Below are 22,950 nucleotides of genomic sequence, written 5' to 3'. Positions count from 1 at the left end.
ACCAGCTAAACTGACCTTAACCGGAGAAGACTTACCCCACATTAGCTCAATAATCTTCTGAAGAGATCCAAAATTCGGAGCCAAGCCAATGAATTGCCCAACCAACGCATATCTCCACTCTGAAATCCCTTCCTCAAACATAGATTGTGGTGGCTTCACCACAATAGAACCTTCAACCTCCGACGGAGGAAAAAAAATAAGCTCCTGCTCATTCCCCTCCGCAAACAACTTCCTCCAATCAACAACTACCTCACCAGACATAGCCTAGCAAAAATCCCCAAGAAAATCACACTAGAAATCAACAGAAAAAATGCAAAGAAAGAATAAAAAATGACATCGCCTTCAATCGCTATTAGCCCAGCTAATAAACCGAGAGAGAAGACTTAACGTGCACCATTTTTCTAATTTAATTTAAATATTTTAATATTAAAAAACAGTTTTTATCTTATAAAAAAATTAATTTTAAAAAATATAACCTGTATAAAATTAGAAGTTTCGAACGGCTCGAGGCACGTTGGTTTACGGTATTTTTTACCGTCTCTAATTGAGGTTATAATATTCAGTAACTTCAGAATTTTATTAATTTTTATTTTGAAATTTTCATTATTATCCTGAATAAAACACGTGTCTACAACCAGACAAAACAAGGGCGATTCCATAAATTCACTCATTTTGTAATAAGCCCCAGGGAAAACCCTCTGATCAGTAGCTTCGTTTCTCCCTCGTTGCCGGTTGCCCAGTCCAAAACACACAAGCAAACCTATCCATTGTTATCGCCGCCACTGAAAAAGTTGTCAAATAAAAGCAATTTGAGCTAATGGATCCTCAATCTCTATCGTCTAACGTGTCAACTTCTCACAAAATCTCATCTGGTTACTCTTTTCTTTTTAACTATCTTCTAAATCTGAATTGTTTTGTTATTTGTGTTTTTTCGTTTCTATTTCGATTCTAATTTATCAACGATAAGTTCAGATACTTTAAGAGTACTCAAATCAGGAAATTTTGTTATCTTTTGACTATTTGTTTTAATTTTCATTCTGGGTAAGTTCCTATTTGATCAATGATAAATTTGAATCCTCTAAGAGAACCCAGATCAGGGAACCTTGTTCTCTTCTTAAAATGTGTTAATTTTTCATAAAATCTATTTGGTTTTTATGACTTTTTAAGCTGTTTGTTGTTTTGCTAGTTTTGAAACAAATGTTATTGTTTTGCAGATGGATTGAAATATAAGAAATGTGATTTTCCGAAAGAAGAGAATAGGTTGTTGGATTCAGTTCGCGCAAGAGAGGAGAATCCATTTGATATTGTTCGTGTTTTTTATGGTAATCCCGATCGATAATTACTCATATTTTCTTTGGTTGTTGTTCCCAGTCTCTTTTAATGCTTGAGATTCATCAATGTGTGCTACTGTTAGAACTTCGTCTTAAAGCAAACTGTAATTGGTGCTCTTTCAGACACGTGTTGTAATTTATAATTAGGAAAGTAAGGAAAAGTTGTTCAAGTGGTTCGAAAATTGAAACATGAATGAGGACGAATGTAATTTCTTTCTAAACTTTAAAGCCAATTAATCTAAGGAATTTTTTGTATATAAAATGCTTGCTATAGAACTTTCTTCCCACTGACATTAGATGTTGAATTGATTAAACCAACTTGCATTTAGTTCAGAAATACCAAAAAAAAGTTATGAGATTGAAATTTAAGTGCAAATAGAATTTTGATTAGTAAATTCTCTCGTCCTATAGAAATATTCAGATATATTCTTAAGTGGGAGATAAAAAGCATGGTTTTTTTTCATCTATGGATGATAATCGTAGGACTATGCTAACCAGTGAAAGCGATTTTGAGATCCATAAATATTGTCCTGGTAGTCGCAACTCTACTGATTTAAAAGTTCCGATCCTTTGTTTTTGTCTGGTTACATTTCTACAAGGGAATGGAATTACTAGATTGAATACACTACTGTATATGGAAACTAAAATTATTAGCTGTTTACAATGCTCTTGGGAAGTCTAAATGATAGTCTAATCAAACAAAAGCTATTTTTCGTGCTAGTAATTTAGAATGATTTGCTCATTTTGGCTCTAAGTTATTTAGAATGAAAGTCTAAATGAAGTTCTGCAAATAAGTTACTGTAGTTTGCTTATTTTTCATGATAATGCAGCTTCTTTATAGCTAGCCGTTGCTAAGCGGTCGAACTGTTTCCATGAAAATATAGATTGTTAAAGAAATCATCTGCAATGCAATTTTTGGTTTTAATGGAAAAGCACGGCATTCATTTGTCCCATTGGCAATATTTTTCTTGAAAATTTGGTCAATATTTTGTTTTCTGTTTTTGAGAAATCGCCGATTGCTTGTTCTACATCTTGAGCTAGTGTCATGAATTCCTTCTATGGAATTGAATCTGGTCCCTGCATTGCGGGATTTTCCCCAACTTCTTGGTCAGTTGTGGGAAACACCCTTATTTGTTCTTAGAGAAAAATCTTTCTTGAACTTTAGCATGGTTGGAAGCAGATCTTTCTAAAGATTTTTTATGCATTTTTGCAGAAAGTATCATAGCTGGAGCTACTGCTGGTGTTGTAGTGGAAGCAGCTCTGTACCCAATTGATACAATAAAAACTCGACTCCAGGTAAGTTGACTTAATGGTTCATTATTTAATCATTTCCTGCATTTGTTGTGAGACAAATCCTCATTCATATTTTCAAACTATATAAACTTTTGAGGGGGAAAATTATATCTTAACGCTTGATTATGAAGTTATAGGGATGGTACTCTTGAAACTTAGCCATTCTTTAACATCTTAGTCAATCCAAAATGTCTTATAGTGCTAATGCTTGGCTGTTAAATACATGTTCTACTTAATAATTTTGAATGGTGAAGCACCATGTCTTCCATATTTACTGTTTTATTACATAAAGTTGTTTTGTTTGACTGTCTATTGCTATGACTCTAGGTTTTACTTTACTGTAAATTTTTAATTTTTTTCTTTGGAATCGATTAGATAGAGAATAATATCAAGGGCAGAAGACAAAAATGGTTTTTATTTAAGGACTGTTCTTACATGATGTTTTTCCTTAGTTTTTTGTCAGCCTTCCTTCTGTATTCTCTTTAACATCTGGCCTTACTTATTTAACGTTTACTTACAACACCTGTTTCCTCTTTGAATACCTGTGATTAAGTGTCCGTAATCCACTGTTCTTATGGTAGGCAGTCCGTGGCGGAGGAAAAGTTATTTTAAAGGGTCTTTATTCTGGATTGGGTGGAAACCTTGCTGGCGTTTTGCCGTAAGTATCTTTGTTGCAAATTGTATAATCCTTGTTATTTCATGCACAAAATGATTGTTTATGTTCCACATACCATATGTACTTTGCTAGTGTAGTTCCGTTTACATTTCTTGTGAAACTAATAAATGCTTTGTCAGGTAACTTCAACTCAACAAACCTTGATTCTACAATTCCAGAAATCTTTTTTCTCCTAATGGATTCGCCACTTTTGCACTCTCAATTTTGCAGCTCTTATTAGCTCTCAACTGTTCTCACAAATTTATTTTTGGTTGACTGACATTTGGCTGATAGACTTTCTTATCCACAGGGCTTCCGCTATATTTCTTGGTGTATATGAACCTGCAAAGCAGAAATTGTTAAAAACCTTTCCTGAAAACCTGAGTGCTTTTGCTCATTTGGTAAGTTTTATTATTAACAAACAGCAAATTGGTGGATGAGTACCAGTAAAATTTGATTCACTGACTCCACAATTTTAAACTGTTTTTTTGTTCCTTTGAGGTAATTTCTTTTAGCTTCTTTCTAGTTTTTATAGAAAAAAGTACTATAGAACTATTCTTCTTTTCCAAAATCTTCTCCGCTAACTTTTCTTATCATGTTATATATATCCTTACTTGAAATGTATACACCTGCATTGGGTCCATTATTCTTATGCAAAAAGGGGATTTGGAAATATCAGAATAGAAAGAGATTCAGAGGTTGGGCTTCATGAGCTACTTTGTTAGTCCAATGTTGAACTCATCTGCTGCCAACATCTTTGCAATTTTTTTTAACTAACCTTCATGAATTGGTCTGCCCGGTACCAATATATTCCATCTAGTTGCTTAATGGGTGGTATGGAATGTAACCAGCCCACATTGCCCAATATTAGACCCTTTCTATTTAAATATTGAGGGTTATCAGATTTTGATCTACTGATGGTGCCTTTTTGGTACATAAATTGTTGAGAATTTATTCAGACTGCAGGTGCTCTTGGAGGTGCTGCTTCTTCTCTTGTTCGAGTTCCAACAGAGGTAATTAGTTTCACTTATTTCTCACCATTCAGTTCTCTCTCTCTCTCTCCAGCTCATTGGATGTTTTCCAGGTTGTTAAGCAAAGGATGCAAACTGGGCAATTTGCTTCTGCCCCTGCTGCTGTACGTCTTATTGTTGCCGAAGAGGGATTTAGAGGCCTATATGCGGTATGGAAGCTTATTTCTCATATTAAGCATCGATCTTGAGATTCAACTTGAAATGTCATTCTTAAAGTTTCAGCTATGCAAAGGTTGTGATGTTGCAAATCTATTATGAAGAGTGTTTCCTAAGAGTTGTTTGATATTGTGTTTTGATGCATTGCAATTATTGGTTTCTAAGGTTTTTTGTATCTTCTATGCATGTGATGGTTGCTTGCTGGTATCTAGTTGTTAATCTGATGTACATACAATATTCTGTGGGTTGAGCTTAGTGTGTATGTCCTGACCTTGCTTTCTAAAATTTTAGGGATATGGATCCTTCTTATTGAGGGATTTGCCGTTTGATGCAGTCCAGTTTTGCATCTATGAACAACTCCGGATAGGGTATAAGTTGGCGGTGAGCACTATTCTCTTAGAAATTCTTATAAAAAGTGGATACTTCTAAATCTCACTCAAAGTAAGTACAGTTTGCAAGAGCATCCATGTTTTAATGGAATTCCATTATTGTGTAACTGAGGACACCATCTCTCTGCAAAGCAGGGTTAAAGGTGAAGCTGGGAAACCCCAATGCTGTTCTGAGTCTGACACTGAAATATTACTCTTACTCTTAGAGCTTCAACAACTTCATTTTACTCTTCATGTTCTTTGATTTCTATCATTCTTGGTGTTGTTCAAGTCATGCATCTAGATGCGCTTAGGCAATGTGCCTTAGACAACAAATGCACCTCATATCATTTAAAACAAGGCACGTGTATCATGTGCACATCTAGTGTGCCTATGCTCCCTTTTATATTAAGCGATAGGCGCAGCTAGAAAAACCTCGTTTGATTGAAGTTCTTTTCAATGATTTTTTATTATTAATTGTACTTCAATAGTGAAAAAAGGGACAAAATCAAACTCTCTACTTCTCAGTATTTACATGTTTTGTTCATTATCATAAATATTATACATCCTGAGCTTATTTTATACGCACAAACTCTTGTACATATTGCACCTTATTTGGGCAATTCTAGCGCCTATGATCTTGCGGCCATTACAACTCTGATTATTTTGTTTCTGATCAGCATTGACTAGTTTACCCGATTAAGCATCCTTTGTCGTTTTTCACTTGTGGTGAACTATTTTGAAAAAAAATTCTCTTTACCTTTTACAGGCACAAAGAGACCTGAATGATCCTGAGAATGCCATAATTGGTGCTTTTGCTGGTAAATTGTATTAGCAGAGCAGTTGAAGATATCTATTTTATTATATTTATATTTTAAGTTGTCTTACATTTAGAGTTGGTAGTAGGCTATATTATTACTGCCAGCTTGGAGTAGATGTTGATCATAATTCCAGAAAACATACATTCTTATTTTCTTATTGCTAGAATTATGATGTTGATCATAATTCCGTATTCAGGTGCAATAACTGGAGCTGTGACGACCCCTCTTGATGTTATAAAAACTCGATTAATGGTCCAGGTCAATTACCTTTTCCTTCTTGATTGGTGAAAGGCATTCGAGTTGCATTCTACTTCAAATCTACACCTCTCTTTTTTATTCTTTCAGGGATCATCAAAGCAGTATAAAGGGATTCTTGATTGTGTAAGGACTATAATGCAAGAAGAAGGAAAGCATGCATTTTTTAAGGTTTGACATTTATTTATTCCTTTAAATCATTTATCTTTCCTTTTACTTTTCTCGTCCCTGCACCCTGCTGCGCCTAACAAAACTAACAATCTTTTCGTTAACAAACACTGAAAGATCATGTTGGAGTCAAAATATAATTGTCTTGGCGACCGGAATTATGAAAGCTGCAGCATATTCACTTCTATTTCTTTCTTGTGTTCTGCCATTCGTTTCGTGCAGGGTATGGGACCAAGGGTATTGTGGATAGGGATTGGTGGTTCTATTTTCTTCGGTGTTCTTGAAAAAACGAAGGAAATGCTGGCCAAAAAGCGCCCGGAAAATCAGAAGCCGTTTTAACTCTAGCGATATAACTTCGTCTGATGGATATGCATCATTTTTGTGTTGCCTAGGTGACTGCTATAGTATGTTGATAAATTTGTCCAAATTTTTAATCTTTTACTTTATAGAATGCTCCACTTAATTTTTTTTTGAAGTGCTATGCAGTGACCCTATCTTTTTCACTTCTGATTGTCATTTTGATTAGAGTAATATAATTCTATCTTGACCTTTTTAGAAAGAAGATGAATCCTACCTTGACCTTTTTAAACTAGGGTTTTCTTGCCTTTCACGCGCTTTGCTCCTCTCGTTCTCATCCATGATTGCTTACGTGACCTATGCTTTAGCCCTCATTCCTGTTGTCTGGTCGATGGTTTTCAGGGACGCGTGTCACGTCCTGATAGGTGATCCCTTATGACGTAAATTTGGTTTTTTTTTTCTTTTTTAGTTTCTTCTAATTTAATTTAAATAATTAAATATAAACAAAGTTTGAGATATACAAATATACCAAAATAAAATCCTTAAATCTTATAACAGAATAAATAAATAAATATCCATCTCGGTATATGTAATAGCAAATACTCCTATGGTTCTATATAAGAAAATTTATTTGTTATACAAATCTATTTATTTTAACGATATGTGTCATGTTTAGTGTTTAGGTTTTGAGATTTAAAATTTAGCATTTTAGGATTTAGATTTCAGTAGTTTACCTTTAATACAAAAACAGTAAAATCTATTTTCGTATGTCATGGGATAAGGAGAGGTAGATAATAGGTTGTTCTAACACCAGATTAAGAGTAACTTTTATGAAAACCTCCGATAATAAAAAAATTAAAAATAAATATAAAATACAATACATATGTAAATAAATAAATGAATACATAGTAGTTTGTTTACCTTTAATATATATATATATATAGAAGGAAAGAAAAAAAAAACAAGCCAATTAAAAAAAGCTGCGCTTCGAAGTATCTAGACAAGCTCTCACCGAATCTCCGCTCCTCTTGTCACATGGATGCGATGTATTCATGTATGCATTCGTGGATGGGTAATGGGGGAATAAAACAAAATGGCATTTGGCAATCATAACATGTGCTGGGACCCACAAGATAAAAGAAGGCGGGCAAGGCAGAGTGGGAATAAGAGCACGCTATTCTGCCACGTGTATAGATCTATTGCTTTGTCCTCATTGGCTGGTTCGGGTTTGGTTTGATCTGATTGAGGAACACAAAAATATCTAGAGCTGGTCCGTCTGGCAGCCAGATATTTTCGGATCTGCCCGTTGAAGCTGCCCCTTAAATTTTCCACCACCGAAACATTCACGTGGCTTATTCCTAATGGTCCGATGGTTTCGGGCAGTATCTACACTAGAGAGCGTTTGATTTTGAGGCCCCACCTTCGATGGAATCTGAATTCTGAAGTATCTGATTTGCTTTGGCCTTTGCCTCATCTTTTATCTATCTAAATCAGTGAATACAACTCGGTAATTCGGTTTTATTCTACTCAACTCAACTTGATTGTTTTCTTTTTCATTTTATAGCTAGTGATGCAATGCACAAAGTGCATCTTTCTACCTCCATGTTGATCGACTCCCACAACAAAGAACTTATATTTGAAAACGAAATATTATAATGCAAATATAAAATAAAAAATTAGTTGTAATAGGCTTTTTTTAATTGAAATATCATCATCAAAAAACATTTTTTGAATTAATACTCATTATAGATTAATTCTTAGATTGATATATTTTTGATAAAGGCGTATCATATAAGATGTGTTTTTTTATCGTTTTTACTTACGTGACATGAAATCAGTTAAAGTTTTTAAAGATTAAACCAAATGAAAGAAATGTAAAAAGGGTAAAAATTAAAAATTATATGAATTATGTATATAAAGAAAATACATGTAGTATGTGTCAAATACACGTATTTGCACAAACACGAACCAAACAACGACAACAACACACGTGCATGGATAAATTATACAATGATGTTATGTAAATAATTATTTTAATAAAAGTTAAATAAGATTAAAACTTTATTATATAATATTTAAAATAAAATTTATACAAAACATTACATATTTGATAAAAGTTTATATATTATTTTATATTTTTAAATAAAATCATAATGAATGTGAAATTACCGTATAAAGCGAATGCAATGGATCAGTGTCAAGTGGGCATTCAATTGGGCAATGCTTTAAATTCATTAGCAAAAGGAGGAATAAAGTCCAAAAGTGGTACCTATCATATTAACTAGTTGGTTTAAGAATTATTGCTTAGATGAAAATTTATATTATTGATCCATCTAACAATTTATTAATTTATAAATGATTGTAACACATGATTATTCGTATATGTTTTATGATTTAGGGTTTAAAATTTAGTATTTATAAATTATTGTAACACAAGATTATTCGTAGAGGTTTTATGCTGTTAACTTTTTCCTCTTTTTTCCCGTTTGCCTCTTGTTTTTATGATTCTAACAGTTCCTCATCGATTGCATGTCGATACTCTAATGTCATGATGTTCCATGACAAGTACGGTGTAAGAGAGTGTTTTAGGCTCTTTAAGTCGTGTTTTGGTTCGGCTTGTTCTTAGCAGCTTAGTATGCTTTTGAAAGGTGTGGTTAAAAAGTACTTTTTTGAGAGGTACGTTTGGATTATTTGATGGAGTTTAAAAGTTTTTGAAAACGTAAATGATTATTTTAGATATGATGTTATAAATTAAAAATATCTTTTAAATACTTTTTAAATTATTTAATATTATAATATATAAAATATATCAACTTAAATTTGATAATATATACAAATCTTCTCGTTAATTAATAAACAAAATTTAATAATTGTACGTTATTCTATGAAAATATATAAAATTTAATTTTTTATAAGAAATTTTTACTTGAAAAAACATAAAATTTTAAATTCATAAATAATTTATTATAATTATGTATTGATAAAAAGTTACAAGTCTATAAACTATAAAAATAAACACATCATATGATATGATAAAGGAATGTTAAAATTGCAATTTGACCCCAAAAACTACTTTTCTAAATGCAAAAGCTATAAATTTTAGCTTCTGGGTTTAAGCTTAAAAGCATTTTTAAAAAAAAATAATTCTGATAAAAAATTTCGAACTACTTTTAGAAGATGTTCAACGTTACTTAGAGATTAAAAAATGCTTTTGACCTACATGTTTTATTCAACCCTTAAATTATTGTTGATTTGTCAAAGGTCAACTACATGTTTGAAAAAGTTAAAATGATCATGGTTAATGATAAATCAGTTTAATGCATGGGTACTTTGAGGTTTTAGGCTCGAAATTTACATTGTATAAATATTATGCATATATTATCAGTTCAAACGTATTATAATTTAATTTTTATTATCAGCATGTTTCTTACATTGTAATTATTTTTTTAAATTAATAATTGATATCCGATTTATTGATTGATTAATCGATTTGTTTCATTCACAAACATAAGGGTTAGAACCCTTAACCCTAATAAAGGAATATAATATATCATATTGATTGAAACTGACTATAATAATATGAATTTATTAGTTTCACTTATGACTTAAAAAATTTAAGTAAATCGTTTTTATTTTTAAATTTAAAATAGTATTTTTTTAACCCTTAAATCCTTTCTCTTCATCACAAAACATATTACGTATAGAATTTATGAACAAAAATATGTCCCTAATCCTAAACGAATCACTTAGATGATTAAGAAATGTATGTAATGAAATAATTTTATAAAAGTCAAAGAACAAATTCAAATCAATTTTAGCCTATCTCTACTAAAAGTAAAGTAAAATTTAAAAATTAGGGAAGTGTGTAAAAGATAAAATAAAGTTGACCAATTATTTTATATTTAAAATAAAATTGTATTATAGAATAAATATTTTTTTTGAAATTTAATGGTTTGGATACTTTATAGGGATGATGAGGGAGGGTGATTGATATAAATTTTAAATTATCATATATTTTATATTTTTTAATATAAATTTAATCGATAATTTATTTTAACTATATAAAATTTTATAAATTCGTATCTCCTAAAATTTTATATATTGACATTGACATAAAATTTTATAATGGTCTCATGCACCTTTCAGCTGATGAAATATAGTAATTATATTGAATTATTATAATTTATATGCTATGATGTTATAAAATAATCTGGGTGCACTTCCCACTTAATGAGTGGAGTGATCATTTTCTCCCCGTGCTTTTAGCATTGGAAGAAAGTCAACTAGTGCGTTTCTAACTTAGTAACTTACTAGTAAATTTTGAAAGATTTTAGGAGTAAAAATATAAAATTGTAATTGAGATTTACAGATTTATCGAGAAATATAAAATTGTTAATATCAGATTTAATATATTAATTTGATAAAACTTAACGAGAGGATATCTATTATGATAATTGGAATTTTATGGATATTATATTTAGAATTAAACGTTTATATAATTTTATATTAATTAATTTTTCATCAAAATATAATATTTTATTTAGTTTTTTTAATCAAATACTAATCAAATAAGTACGAGGAGAAATAAACAAAATAATTGAGAAATATTAGAACGAATTAATTAAAATGATTTTATAATCGGGAGAGAAAAAATAATTGAGAGGAAAACAAACAAGTAGGGCTCCAATGGCAGACGTACAGCACAACAAGACACCTCACCAAACCCTCCCAAAATATCTTCCGACCAAACTATTTTAAAAATCAAAGCTTTCAACCAAAATATTATAATAATTTAAAGTCGAACAATCCACCGCCATTATCTTTTTATTTTATATTTTTTAATCTTCCGACTTCAACACGTGGAAAGGCTAACAAAACCTCGGGGCCTGCCTTGTCCCTTCTCTTTTAATTTAATTAAACCTCTTTTTAATCGTTATTGTTATTATATATGTATATATATGCATGTATGTATGTATGATGATGTCTCATGCTTGGATGGTGACATGACATAGGAGTCTGCGAGACAAGAGGAAAATATCATGCCAAGTCATCAGCATTCTTAAGTGAACGCCCTTGTAAAGATCTCATCTAAATCTCTCTCTCTCTCTCTCTCTCAAACACACACACACACCAAAAGCTGTACCACTCTTTCAAATTTTCCAAAAAATTAGATATTTTCTCCTTTCAATTTACTGTCATATTTGTCTAAAACAGAGCGTTAAATCTAAATTAATTCCGGGAAAAAAAGAAACTCAGGTATTTACGGACTTTCCAAAATTGGAAATTTTCGTTCTGTTTATGCATTTTTACAATATTTTTAGAATTGATCTTGGGATCTATCTTAGTTTTCCTTTTTGTTGATTTAGTGTGTTTTTCATTAATCTTTTCATTTTTATCTTAAAATAACAATTGGCTTTTACCTTATTTTCTTCTATTATTTGTAAGTTTGAGGATTTTATTCTCTTTTTTTTAAGTACTAACCATCAAGTTCTTGTTTTTATCTGAATCTTTAGGTAGGTGTATCGTATAGACGATGTTCTTAGCTTTCGTATTAATCCATGTTCAATTGATTTTATTTTTTTCATATTTTCAAAATAAAATATTATGTATATATTTTAAAAATCTGTTTATTGTTTTTCACTTTGTTCTGTATAGTTGCAAAATCTGAATATGAGTTAAACTATAGTTGTATTACAAGGCTTTAGATAGTTAAAAGCTGAAACTTTCAGGAGACTAATATACTGTTGTAAAATTCCAGTCCTTCTTAGAGAGAGATGCAATAGTTTCTCTTGTTGAAATTTTCTACAAGTTAAATTGTTTTCTATTTTCTTATATTGACATATATATTTGGGGAATCTGAGGGTTGCACAGGGTTTTGATGTTGAATTACGAAATCTTGATTCTTGACTGGTAGCAGTTGCAGAGTGGAAAGCATAGGTTCTGGAGATTGATTCAAAAGAGTACCTTTGGAGGTTACGTCTTGTTTAGTCTAAATGGCTAATCCATCTAAGAGGTGGATTGATGGTCTTCGGTTTTCATCACTGTTCTGGTCACCACCACAAGACCCTCAAGAACGAAAGGTACGGCGTCGTCCTCATCCTGTGCACGAACCTTTCTGGATTATTAGATACTTTTTGCATCTTTAAATCATTTTAATCGCCTCCTTGGTTTACCTGAAAACTTAATTAGTGAAATAGGGTGCAGAAGTTGAATATGTTACTGGATGTTAGCCGTAGTAGATATTGAGTGGAACATGCGTTCTGATATGGTACAATTTGAAGCAAAGAGAGGAAAATTAGTTCCTATGACTGCAAGGAAGAAAGCCAGTTTGCAATCTCGTTTATTCTTATTAGATTTTTAAAAGATATATTTAAGTGAAATTGCATACAATTTAGAACTAATATGAATCGAATTCTGAAATGAGCAGATAAGCTCTGTCTATTACTACTTTAATTCATAGGAAAGTTTGCTGCTTAAAATTCCTGGCATGGTTGAGGCAGATACTCGTGTCATTTTACAAATCCATCACGTGTAAGACATTGTATTTGCATTCAGATGTGGTTTGAGTTTGGGTCATTTGGTGTCCAGGTTATTGGCTTCACAAGTTTATTCTGGTTGGACATGTCTAAAAGCCATACATCATGTTATCATATCAAGATTCTTGTAGACCTCTTAACTAGGATAAAAAGTTCATTTTGGAGATAGTGATCTATCGAACAAGGAATATAACTTGAAATAGAATTGAAGGATTGTGCTAGTGGTATTTAAAGAGTATGATAGAATTGGCTTTACAGTTGGAAGAGGTTGACGATCTATGAATATTTTTGCTATATAAAGTTTTTTTTGAAATGTGCTTGAGGGATCATTACAAAGTTCATGTACATAAAACGTCATTTTGGTTGAATCATATCACTTGAAAAGCAAGCATGAATGTGTTTTTAAATTGTGTTGATCAATCCATGTCTTTCTATTCCTTTCAATTTACATGTTTATCTCTTGCTAATATAAGTTCATATGCTTTATTATGTTCCCCCTTGCTTAGATTCAAATTACTGCTTATGTTGAGTATTTCGGGCAATTTACATCAGAACAGTTCCCTGAGGATATTGCTGAGGTATGTTTGTTTTGTACAACCATTTCACCCTTGCAGACTGTGAAGGAAAATATGCTTAACTAATTTGTTTAGTATCAATTTTTCAACGGAGGAAAGTGTTTGATGGTTAAGGATTTATATATCTAACAGAATTTTGTTGTTCTTGTAATAGCTTATTCGCAGCCGCTATCCATCGAAGGAGCAACGCCTTTTTGATGACGTTCTTGGTACTGGCTCTTTCTTCTTCTGCGCTATTGTTCAATCCATAATGATTAAACCTTTAAATTAATATACTGAAAAGATATTACTTATGGTATGTGATTGAGAATGATCAATACTTTAAAACGATTGGTTTGCAGCAACTTTTGTCCTTCATCATCCAGAACATGGGCATGCGGTTGTTCTTCCAATAATTTCAGGCATCATTGATGGTACGCTGGTGTATGATAAAAGTACCTCTCCTTTTGCGTCATTCATCTCCTTAGTCTGCCCAAGTAGTGAGGTATTATACTTAAGTTTTTCATTGAACAAAGAAGATATTTGCTTCACAAACTGCTTTTTATTTTTTCCTCCTGTTTTTCCTTTTAGATATTAGGTTTGCAATGCTCTTTTTATCTACTTTTTTTTCTCCCCACCAAATAAGGAATCATTGAGGCTGACCGAGAACATATCTATTGCATTTGTCTTTTTTCACAGAATGAGTATTCTGAACAGTGGGCTCTAGCATGTGGAGAGATCTTGCGAATTCTGACTCATTACAACCGCCCGATATATAAAATGGAACCACAAAATAGTGAACTAGATAGGAGCCATAGCAGCAGCCAAGCCACGACAAGTGAACCCATAGATGGGGAACCTTCCTTTCATATACCTTTGATGCAACAGGAGAGGAAGCCTTTAAGACCTTTGTCTCCTTGGATTACTGATATATTGCTTGCAGCACCTTTGGGTATCAGAAGTGATTACTTCCGTTGGTGAGTGCCTTTACTATAGTTTTATATTGTCTTTTCCTTTGGTTAGTGCCTTCTCGATTTTTGAAAATATTTTTGAACTCTTTATTAATTTTATAGTGCAAGTGATGGGTGTGTTTGAGCCTCTTAGGTTATTAAAAGTAAGGAAAAGTGTATGAAAATTTGCTTTTTTTTTAGGATAAAATATAAAAGAAATTATATTTAACTAAATTATGTTATAAAATTTTTAAGACTATTTGCATGGCGGTATCTTTTTTCGGACACTTTTTATCGAACTCTGCGAATCCAAAAGTTTCAGAAAATAGCAAGTGTGACAGTTAGATACGTACTGATATGAGATACCTGTACCAGAGTCCATGAAACATAGCCAATAAGTTGGCAGTTCATTCTGGTAAATTTCTGTTGTGATGATTTATGCTCCAAAAAATTGAAAAAGGCATGTTGAAAGTTGAAAATATTTCTTATGAGAATTGTTGGTATATCCTTGGTCTGCAATTATTACAACAACTCCACTGTCACAAATGCTTGAAACAGGTTAATCATTGGAATTATCCTAAGGATTTGTTGAGAAAGAAGTATCATTTTTTTGTGGATAGGAGCTGCTAATTTCACTTTTCATAATTTTTTCAACCAGGATATAATCAAACCACTTGTTTATTATATTTTAAAATACGGATGTTGGGTGACTTGTTGATTTAAATTTTTGTTTACTGGTAGATACATATATACAGATAAGCATCTTGGATACATTTCCCATTGTCTACCTTGGCTATCTTTCCCTTTTGTCGATGCTACTGGTTGTTCACATTCTATAGCATGCATTGCATTTCACAAGCATTATGATTGGTTCCAAATGTGAGCATTTCTCTTAGGACTGGTTGTAGGTCTTCTACTTTCTCCTCTAAGCTTTTTGCCTAGACTTGAATAGTGGGCTGAGGACTTTTATTTGCTCATCTACAGAAGATATGCTTATGAGTTTTAAGGTCAATCCTAAGTAATTACATAGTAGTTGAATTTATCATATAACTGTCATCGACTTTAAGTTCCCTTGTGTGATTCATCCTGTGAGTAGACCTCACCGCCTAGAACTCTATGTGCCTATTTCTGAAGCTGACTGGGATTAAATGTTAACAGGTGCAGTGGTGTTATGGGAAAATATGCAGCTGGGGACCTCAAGCCACCTACTACTGGTTAGTTTGATATTTTGTGCTCGAGTATATGACATGATTATAACGCTGATGTGACCTGTAAGATGCAAGTTTGTTTTTAAAATATTAAAATCTTCTAGATTTTATCATAATAGACTAAACAAATATATGAGCAATAGATGAAGGTATCAGTAAATAAGTCGAGCCTTCAATTATTAAGTTGAAAAAGTTCTAACAGATTGAATAATTAGAACAGAGAGAAATACCAGATTAAGGCAAAACATAAAAGTAATACACACTTCTCTGCATATCATACATATTACATATATATGTTGCGAAAATCATCAATAAGAACAAGAATATGGATGTTTAATAGCTATGGCCAATCAAAATTTGGGTACAAGTGATAGGATATATCTCTCACTTCTTAATCGATCTAATATTACTTTACTGCAACTGATTTTATGTACTATATTTGTGGAGGGGCTCATCGAAAGAAATCCGTTTTCTAGAGAAGATGTGGTTTAGAAAATTCTTTCAAGGCAGTAAGGGATTATATTCACTTTTTTCATTAGGATTGATTTGCATGTGACCGGTTGATAAGTTGAAAAATTTTGTTCTCTCTTTGTTGGCAGTAAATACATTGATGCCAAGCCTGGGCAACATTCTGTTGTAAACTGACTCGAAATAAATATTCTTATTCCAATAGAAAAACTTGTGCAAGGAAAGCTTATTTTGATGTGCTTATTGCTTAGTAGGATCTTGTTTATGCTAATTTTTATTTGCGAACCGTGTATATTTCCTGCCTTATTTTGTCACCTTGAGGCTTAAGGCATAAGTAAGCGTTCATTGTGTGGTAAAATTATCATGGGAATGTCATAGTGGCCTTACTAGTTACTGTCTTGTTTTGATGTTTCCCATTTAATAATTTGATGAGGGAAATACTGAAATAGGCCCGTAATTAGTGAATGCGCCTGTGTATGTATATCAAGATAAGAAAATAGAAATGGCCATAAGTGATTTTTTTCCTAACCACAAATAATAAGATATTTTAGACCTGAGGACTCATCAATTGACCACCATTTTCCACAGCTTCTTCTCGTGGATCTGGAAAGCATCCGCAGCTCATGCCATCAACTCCAAGATGGGCTGTTGCAAATGGTGCTGGTGTCATTTTAAGTGTATGTGATGAAGAGGTTGCACGCTATGAGACTGCTAGTTTAACGGCTGCTGCGGTCCCTGCTCTTCTACTTCCTCCCCCAACAACAGCTTTGGATGAGCATCTAGTTGCTGGGCTACCAGCTCTTGAACCATATGCACGTTTGTTTCATCGGTAAATTGTTCAACCTTTTCTCTTGAACAACATTGCTCAAAGGTTTTCGTTCTATACTACACATTTTTCCTTGTACCCTGTGAACCAAGCAAAGCACTTCCAAATTTATATCAGAAATGTGGATTTTTGAGTAATAGTTTCTTTGTGTTCTTCTGAGGAGGGGAGGAGTGGGTTACATGGAAACTGCAGTGTTAGCATGCTGTTGTATATGTCTTCGACCCAAATTGCCTTCAACATGGTTTCTTAAAAATCCTTTTTGACTTCTTAACATTTAAATTTTAGGAATTTTCTGTAATACAAAGTCCTGATATTCTTAAAGCAAATATGTACCACAAAGTATATCTATTATGGATGTAGAAAAATATGATATGTTTGAAAGTAATTTGTTAGGAATTTGTTGGGATGTTTCAAAATGCAATGGAAAAAGTCTGATGTTTTTTTTTTCTTTCCAATTTTTTCATTTCTCCTGCTCAGGTATTATGCTATTGCAACTCCAAGTGCCACCCAAAGACTTCTTCTTGGACTTTTAGAAGCACCACCATCGTGGGCTCCAGATGCACTTGATGCTGCCGTGCAGCTTGTGGAACTCCTTCGGGCTGCTGAAGATTATGCAACTGGTATAAAGGTGAGTTAAATGCTTTTCACTGCTTGTATTTGAATACAAATTGACACTTTCCGGCATCAAACTTGAATTTCATGTGGACCTCACCTTCATTATCTTGAATTTTTTCAATCCGTAATTGTGAGATACTAAAGGAAGTTCTGAATTTAGCTTATTAGTGACAGTGCAAAGTTTGTCAACATAGATTTTTCAACCACATGCTAAACAGAATTACGTGAAGGTGCTGGCTAATCCTTATGAGATTAATATGAATAAGAAGGATATGGTCCTTAATAACAAAAATTGGCGGTTGTATCAAGGACTCAGAATTAAATATCGTCTTTCTAAATGTTTTTGGGGGTTTCCATTGAGACCCCCTGTTAGCCCAGCCATTAAAATATGAAAGGAAAATTTATATTTGCAGATCAGAGTTTCTCCATATTTATTCTTGACATTTCAGTCGTGAAAATGGGTTTTCGTCTCTAATGAAAACACTTGTGAAAATGGGTTGAATAGGTATTTCTAGATGCATGCGAGCTACGTTGTGTGCATCAATTCTTCATGAAAGTGTTCTCATTAGAGGTGGCTTCATTCATATAATTATATATTGAAGTTAAATTTAAGATGTCAAATATGGCTGTTGCTTGGATCCAACTTAAAAGCTGTTTGATGTGGATTTAGACACTACCATGAGTATCTGTCTTACAAGAAACTCTTTAACGTACCCAATATGTGTTAGCTCCTGTTGACAGTTGTGAAGCCCATTGTTCTTAAACACCTATGGCATAGACACTTTAATCTGATGGTATTTTTGGTGTGCTATCGGTCAATGTGGTGGAGTGCAATCTTGTGTGAATGTCAGTAAAGTGTGGAGCATATGCCGTAATATAAAGTTGTTTATGAGGAAGCATTCTGATCTGGTACCAAATGTTCATTCAGAAAAAAAACATATAATTATATTTTTCAAAAATGATGCAATAACGCTTTCTATTATCATCATTCCATTTGTCTTAGCAAATTGCTTTTATGGATGTTGCTGTAGCTTCCTCGAAATTGGATGCATTTGCATTTTTTGCGGGCAATTGGGACTGCAATGTCTATGAGAGCGGGTATTGCTGCTGATACTGCCGCAGCTTTACTTTTTCGCATACTTTCACAGCCTGCATTGCTTTTTCCTCCAATAAGACAAGTTGAGGGAGTAGAAGTTCAACATGAACCTTCTGGTTGTTATATATCGTGCTATAGAAAGCAGGTATTGCTGGTCAACTTCAAAATTTTGCATGTGATCTTCTATTCTTTAACTTTTTTGTTTCTCTTTGCATATAAGTAGTTAATATGCATGAATTTATACATACAATGATGCCTGTTCACAAATACTGAAAAAAAATCTCAACATTGTTCATCAGATTGAGGTTCCTGCGGCTGAAGCAACTATTGAAGCTACTGCCCAAGGGATCGCGTCAATGCTTTGTGCTCATGGACCGGAGGTGGAATGGAGAATATGTACCATATGGGAAGCTGCTTATGGCCTGATTCCCTTGAGCTCTTCGGCTGTTGATCTTCCAGAAATTATTGTTTCAACCCCGTTGCAACCTCCTGTATTATCGTGGAACCTATACATACCACTTCTGAAGGTCCTGGAATACCTTCCACGTGGAAGTCCTTCTGAAGCATGTCTCATGAAGATATTTGTGGCGACTGTTGAAGCAATTCTACAGAGAACTTTTCCACCTGAACCCTCCAGGGAGCAAACCAGAAAAACAAGATACAGCATAGGGTCTGCCTCAAAGAATCTTGCTGTGGCGGAGCTTCGTACAATGGTGCATTCCCTCTTTTTGGAATCATGTGCTTCTATAGAGCTTGCTTCACGCCTACTTTTTGTTGTCTTGACTGTGTGCGTTAGCCATGAAGCTCAGTTCAAGGGGAGTAAGAGACCAAGAGGTGAAGAAAGTTTTCCTCCTGATGAGGGCATTGAGGAATCACAGGCACAATCTGAAAAGCTGAAGAACATAAAATCCAGAAAAGCAAAAAAACAAGGCCCTGTAGCTGCGTTTGATTCTTATGTGCTGGCTGCTGTTTGTGCTCTTGCCTGCGAGCTTCAGTTGTTCCCTTTGGTTACAAGAGGAAATAATCAATCAACTTCTATAGATGTTCAAGCTACGGTCAACCCTGTAAATGTAAATGGATCTTCTATCGAGTATGGACATGGTATTGACTCAGCTATCCATCATACTCACAGAATCTTGGCAATTTTAGAGGCACTTTTTTCGCTAAAGCCATCTTCTGTTGGCACCTCGTGGGGTTATAGTTCAAATGAAATAGTTGCTGCAGCTATGGTTGCTGCTCATGTTTCTGAACTATTTAGACGGTCAAAGGCTTGCATGTATGCACTCTCTGTCCTAATGCGATGCAAGTGGGATAATGAAATCTACTCCAGGGCATCATCATTATATAATCTCATTGATATTCACAGCAAGGCTGTCGCATCCATTGTTAACAAGGCTGAACCATTAGAAGCACAACTGATATATGCACCTGTTAGGAAATCTTCCCCTTGTTTAGATGACAGAAAACAAAACAAGTGTTCGCGTGCCACTTGCTTTGATCCTGGACAGTCATCTACTTCAGAATTTGAAGATTCAACTCATTCAAACAATAATCTCAGATGTGAGAGGCTGTTAGCATCAAATGAAGGCTCAGGAAATTCCTTGGGCAAAGGTATCACAAGTTTCCCGATAGATGCCTCAGATTTGGCCAATTTTCTCACAAGGGACAGGCACATAGGATTCAATTGCAGTGCACAAATTCTTCTGAGATCAGTGCTTGTGGAGAAACAAGAGTTATGTTTCTCTGTTGTTTCACTACTGTGGCACAAGATGATAGCAGCCCCTGAAACACAGCTCAGTGCTGAAAGCACATCTGCCCAGCAAGGATGGAGACAGGTATTCTTCACTTGTTTATATAAAAAGATTCACCTTAACTGATTCCTTAGAATTTTTTATTATTTCTAAATAGAAGATATGGTTTGTGATACTTGTGTGGATTAGTAATGTTCTGTTATGCATGTAATTGTCCTATGTTTCATCTGTAAATTCTTTCATTGAAATATATTTGTCTGACTTGCCTACTTGGATGGAATTAGGTGGTTGATGCATTGTGCAATGTTGTATCAGCTTCACCGACAAAAGCAACTACAGCAGTTGTACTTCAGGTCCAAACTTTGTTCATCTTGTGAATTTTAGTCTATATATATATATATATTTAAAATAACAGGTTCTAGTGCTTTTCTTTATGTCTGCTGATTTGAACACAATGCCTTTTGTAAAAGATGATATCAATTTGTAATCAAGGTAATATTTGTGATAAAACATTTGGTTTAGCTTGCGTGTCCAAGCCAGCAGCCATAAAATTCCTTGTTTAGCTTTTGTGTTTTTTTAAACTTTATTTACTCTGTTTGGTCACTTTCATGGCCTTGTGTTCTTGTCAGGCGGATAGGGAATTACAACCTTGGATTGCCAAAGATGATGATCAAGGTCAGAAGATGTGGAGAATCAACCAGCGGATTGTAAAGTTGATCGTGGAACTGATGAGAAACCATGATAGCCCAGAATCATTGGTAATTGTAGCAAGTGCTTCTGATCTACTTCTTCGTGCTACAGATGGGATGCTTGTTGATGGGGAAGCTTGTACTTTACCGCAACTGGAGGTACTCTATCTGATTATTGTTGCTTATAGATGGTCATTTGCCAATCACTGCATCTTTCTATTGAACATTTGTGTGAAGTCGATGGCTATTGTCCCGCATTTGTTAATTTTTGGGTTTCGTATAATCTAATTATATTCAAGTTAAGCCTCTTCACTTGCATCAATCGATTTTGGATTGGACGCTTAACATGGTATTAGAACTCGGGTATATTATATTCTTCTTCCCTATTACCCCTTCGAAGGTCTTCTGTGTAAAGACCCTTGTAAAGCTACACATATTGGAGTGTTAACGGGTCTTATCTTGCAAATAAGTCAAGTCAAATGCATTTGAATTTGTTTCAAAGCTTGGTTAATGTCTTCAATCTTTTTTATCCAGCTGCTGGAAGCAACAGCTAGAGCAGTCCAGCCAGTACTCGAGTGGGGAGAATCTGGACTGGCAGTGGCAGATGGACTTTCAAACCTGTTAAAGGTGAGCAAAATGCCCTTTATTGGCTTAGTCAATTCGTCATATTCTTAAGCTTAAAGTCTAAAACATGCTTTGAACTTGTTATTTATAAATACCAATGTCCATTAACACGGAAACAATGGTCTCCTTTCGTAAGCTGATTTAAGCCCTTAATCTCTGTATCCATGCAGTGTCGTCTACCAGCTACAACTCGATGCCTTTCTCATACAAGTGCACATGTTCGAGCTCTCAGCACATCAGTCCTTCGCAATATTTTGCACATAGGTTCGATCGATTCTAAGTCTAAGGTGGAACTAAATGGCTTGCATGGCACTTCTTATCAATACTTCAATATAGGTGCCATTGACTGGCAAACTGATATCGAAAAGTGCTTAACTTGGGAAGCTTATGGTCAGCTTGCAAGAGGAATGCCTATACAATCTCTCGACACCGCCGCCAAAGAATTAGGCTGTAATATATCTATATAACATCGATTAACTTACGGATTATCAGTATAAAATACCCTTTTCTTTCTAAAAAACTGAGACTACAAAGAAGAATTAGACCCTCTTCAAATTGCTTGAGCCACACTGAAGGATGCCATGAAACTGTTCGAGCAGGGTAGTGCTATATGATAGGATGCCACACTGAAGTTTCATTTCATTTGTCTAATCTTACTTTGCGTTAAGCTTTAGCTTTGTATGATATTTAGACCCAGGTTTCGATTTGTTTGTCGGATTATGAAATATAATTTCAGTTTAACTTGCACGGTTATTCCATTACAATGATGGAAGTGGCTGTATGATTCAGTTTCGTTTAGCATATCAGTTGATAAAATATTTAGTTTTCTTTTTCTGCCTGCTTTATTTAATTGATCAACTGTCTCAGTTTTGTTGTAGGTAGGTAATTCGAATATTTAGTTGTGTTTTATTTTTTTTAATTTAACGCGATCTTGTTTGCAAATGGATAAAGATTGAAATAAATTTCGAGTATTTATTTGTGATTTTATCAATTAAAAAACCCTAAATTATAAGTAAGAATACATAATGTATAATTTTAAAATTATTACACCATTTAAAAAAATAAAGTGCTTAATTATAAAAAAAATATTGAATATGACATTGTACCTAAATACCTAAAAAGATTTTTATCTTAATTTTTAAAAGTATTTTTCAGTAAAAAATACAGTTAATTTTTAAACCAAGAAAAAGAATGAGAAACTATAAAATTTAAGAAAATAATAGGTCAAACTTTATGGTTAATTCTTATACTATGCATA

At 33.5% G+C, this 22,950-nt stretch overlaps 2 protein-coding genes and 1 long non-coding RNA gene across 4 annotated transcripts; 2 read left to right on the top strand and 1 right to left on the bottom strand.

Annotated features, from left to right (window-relative positions):
* Positions 1 to 696: 696 nt before the first annotated feature.
* On the top strand, positions 697 to 6,550 carry LOC120130068 (S-adenosylmethionine carrier 1, chloroplastic/mitochondrial-like). The gene is made up of 12 exons (XM_039147414.1): positions 697 to 872; positions 1,215 to 1,322; positions 2,545 to 2,627; positions 3,206 to 3,282; positions 3,590 to 3,680; positions 4,239 to 4,292; positions 4,364 to 4,459; positions 4,758 to 4,847; positions 5,604 to 5,655; positions 5,852 to 5,913; positions 6,001 to 6,081; positions 6,301 to 6,550. The coding sequence occupies exons 1-12, from the start codon at positions 818 to 820 to the stop codon at positions 6,415 to 6,417; spliced, it is 966 nt and encodes a 321-aa protein (XP_039003345.1). The 5' UTR covers positions 697 to 817; the 3' UTR covers positions 6,418 to 6,550.
* Positions 5,798 to 12,185, bottom strand: LOC120130072. Its single transcript, XR_005516798.1, has 3 exons — positions 12,057 to 12,185; positions 9,368 to 9,371; positions 5,798 to 5,808 (listed from the first exon to the last, which is right to left on the bottom strand). It is a non-coding gene; the product is annotated as an uncharacterized LOC120130072 (long non-coding RNA).
* Positions 12,186 to 12,308: 123 nt separating this feature from the next.
* LOC120130064 (protein GIGANTEA-like) lies at positions 12,309 to 22,436 on the top strand. 2 transcript variants are annotated; one of them, XM_039147412.1, is made up of 14 exons: positions 12,309 to 12,455; positions 13,418 to 13,489; positions 13,641 to 13,695; positions 13,828 to 13,970; positions 14,165 to 14,442; positions 15,574 to 15,629; positions 16,680 to 16,920; positions 17,395 to 17,545; positions 18,564 to 18,773; positions 18,928 to 20,463; positions 20,664 to 20,732; positions 21,009 to 21,227; positions 21,603 to 21,695; positions 21,863 to 22,436. In XM_039147412.1, the coding sequence occupies exons 1-14, from the start codon at positions 12,369 to 12,371 to the stop codon at positions 22,157 to 22,159; spliced, it is 3,507 nt and encodes a 1,168-aa protein (XP_039003343.1). In that variant the 5' UTR covers positions 12,309 to 12,368; the 3' UTR covers positions 22,160 to 22,436. The 2 variants fall into 2 exon arrangements, with proteins under 2 accessions (XP_039003343.1, XP_039003344.1); XM_039147413.1 differs by lacking the exon at positions 20,664 to 20,732.
* Positions 22,437 to 22,950: the final 514 nt, after the last annotated feature.

The sequence above is a fragment of the Hibiscus syriacus genome, unplaced genomic scaffold (genome assembly GCF_006381635.1).
Source record: "Hibiscus syriacus cultivar Baekdansim isolate YM2019G1 unplaced genomic scaffold, ASM638163v2 tig00110505_pilon, whole genome shotgun sequence".
In the NCBI taxonomy this organism is placed as follows: Eukaryota; Viridiplantae; Streptophyta; class Magnoliopsida; order Malvales; family Malvaceae; genus Hibiscus; species Hibiscus syriacus.
Note: the sequence above shows the minus strand (reverse complement) of the source record. Positions and strands in the feature narration are given on the sequence as shown.

What these genes read in the sequence shown, in the direction of transcription:
- LOC120130068 (XM_039147414.1), top strand. Translation starts at nt 818, where the DNA reads ATGGATCCTCAATCTCTATCGTCTAACGTGTCAACTTCTCACAAAATC. An exon ending in TTGTTCGAGTTCCAACAGAG is followed by an intron (nt 4,293 to 4,363) that starts GTAATTAGTTTC and finishes GATGTTTTCCAG; the next exon opens with GTTGTTAAGCAAAGGATGCA. An exon ending in GATTTAGAGGCCTATATGCG is followed by an intron (nt 4,460 to 4,757) that starts GTATGGAAGCTT and finishes CTAAAATTTTAG; the next exon opens with GGATATGGATCCTTCTTATT.
- LOC120130064 (XM_039147412.1), top strand. Translation starts at nt 12,369, where the DNA reads ATGGCTAATCCATCTAAGAGGTGGATTGATGGTCTTCGGTTTTCATCA. An exon ending in TAGTCTGCCCAAGTAGTGAG is followed by an intron (nt 13,971 to 14,164) that starts GTATTATACTTA and finishes CTTTTTTCACAG; the next exon opens with AATGAGTATTCTGAACAGTG. An exon ending in ATTATGCAACTGGTATAAAG is followed by an intron (nt 17,546 to 18,563) that starts GTGAGTTAAATG and finishes ATGTTGCTGTAG; the next exon opens with CTTCCTCGAAATTGGATGCA.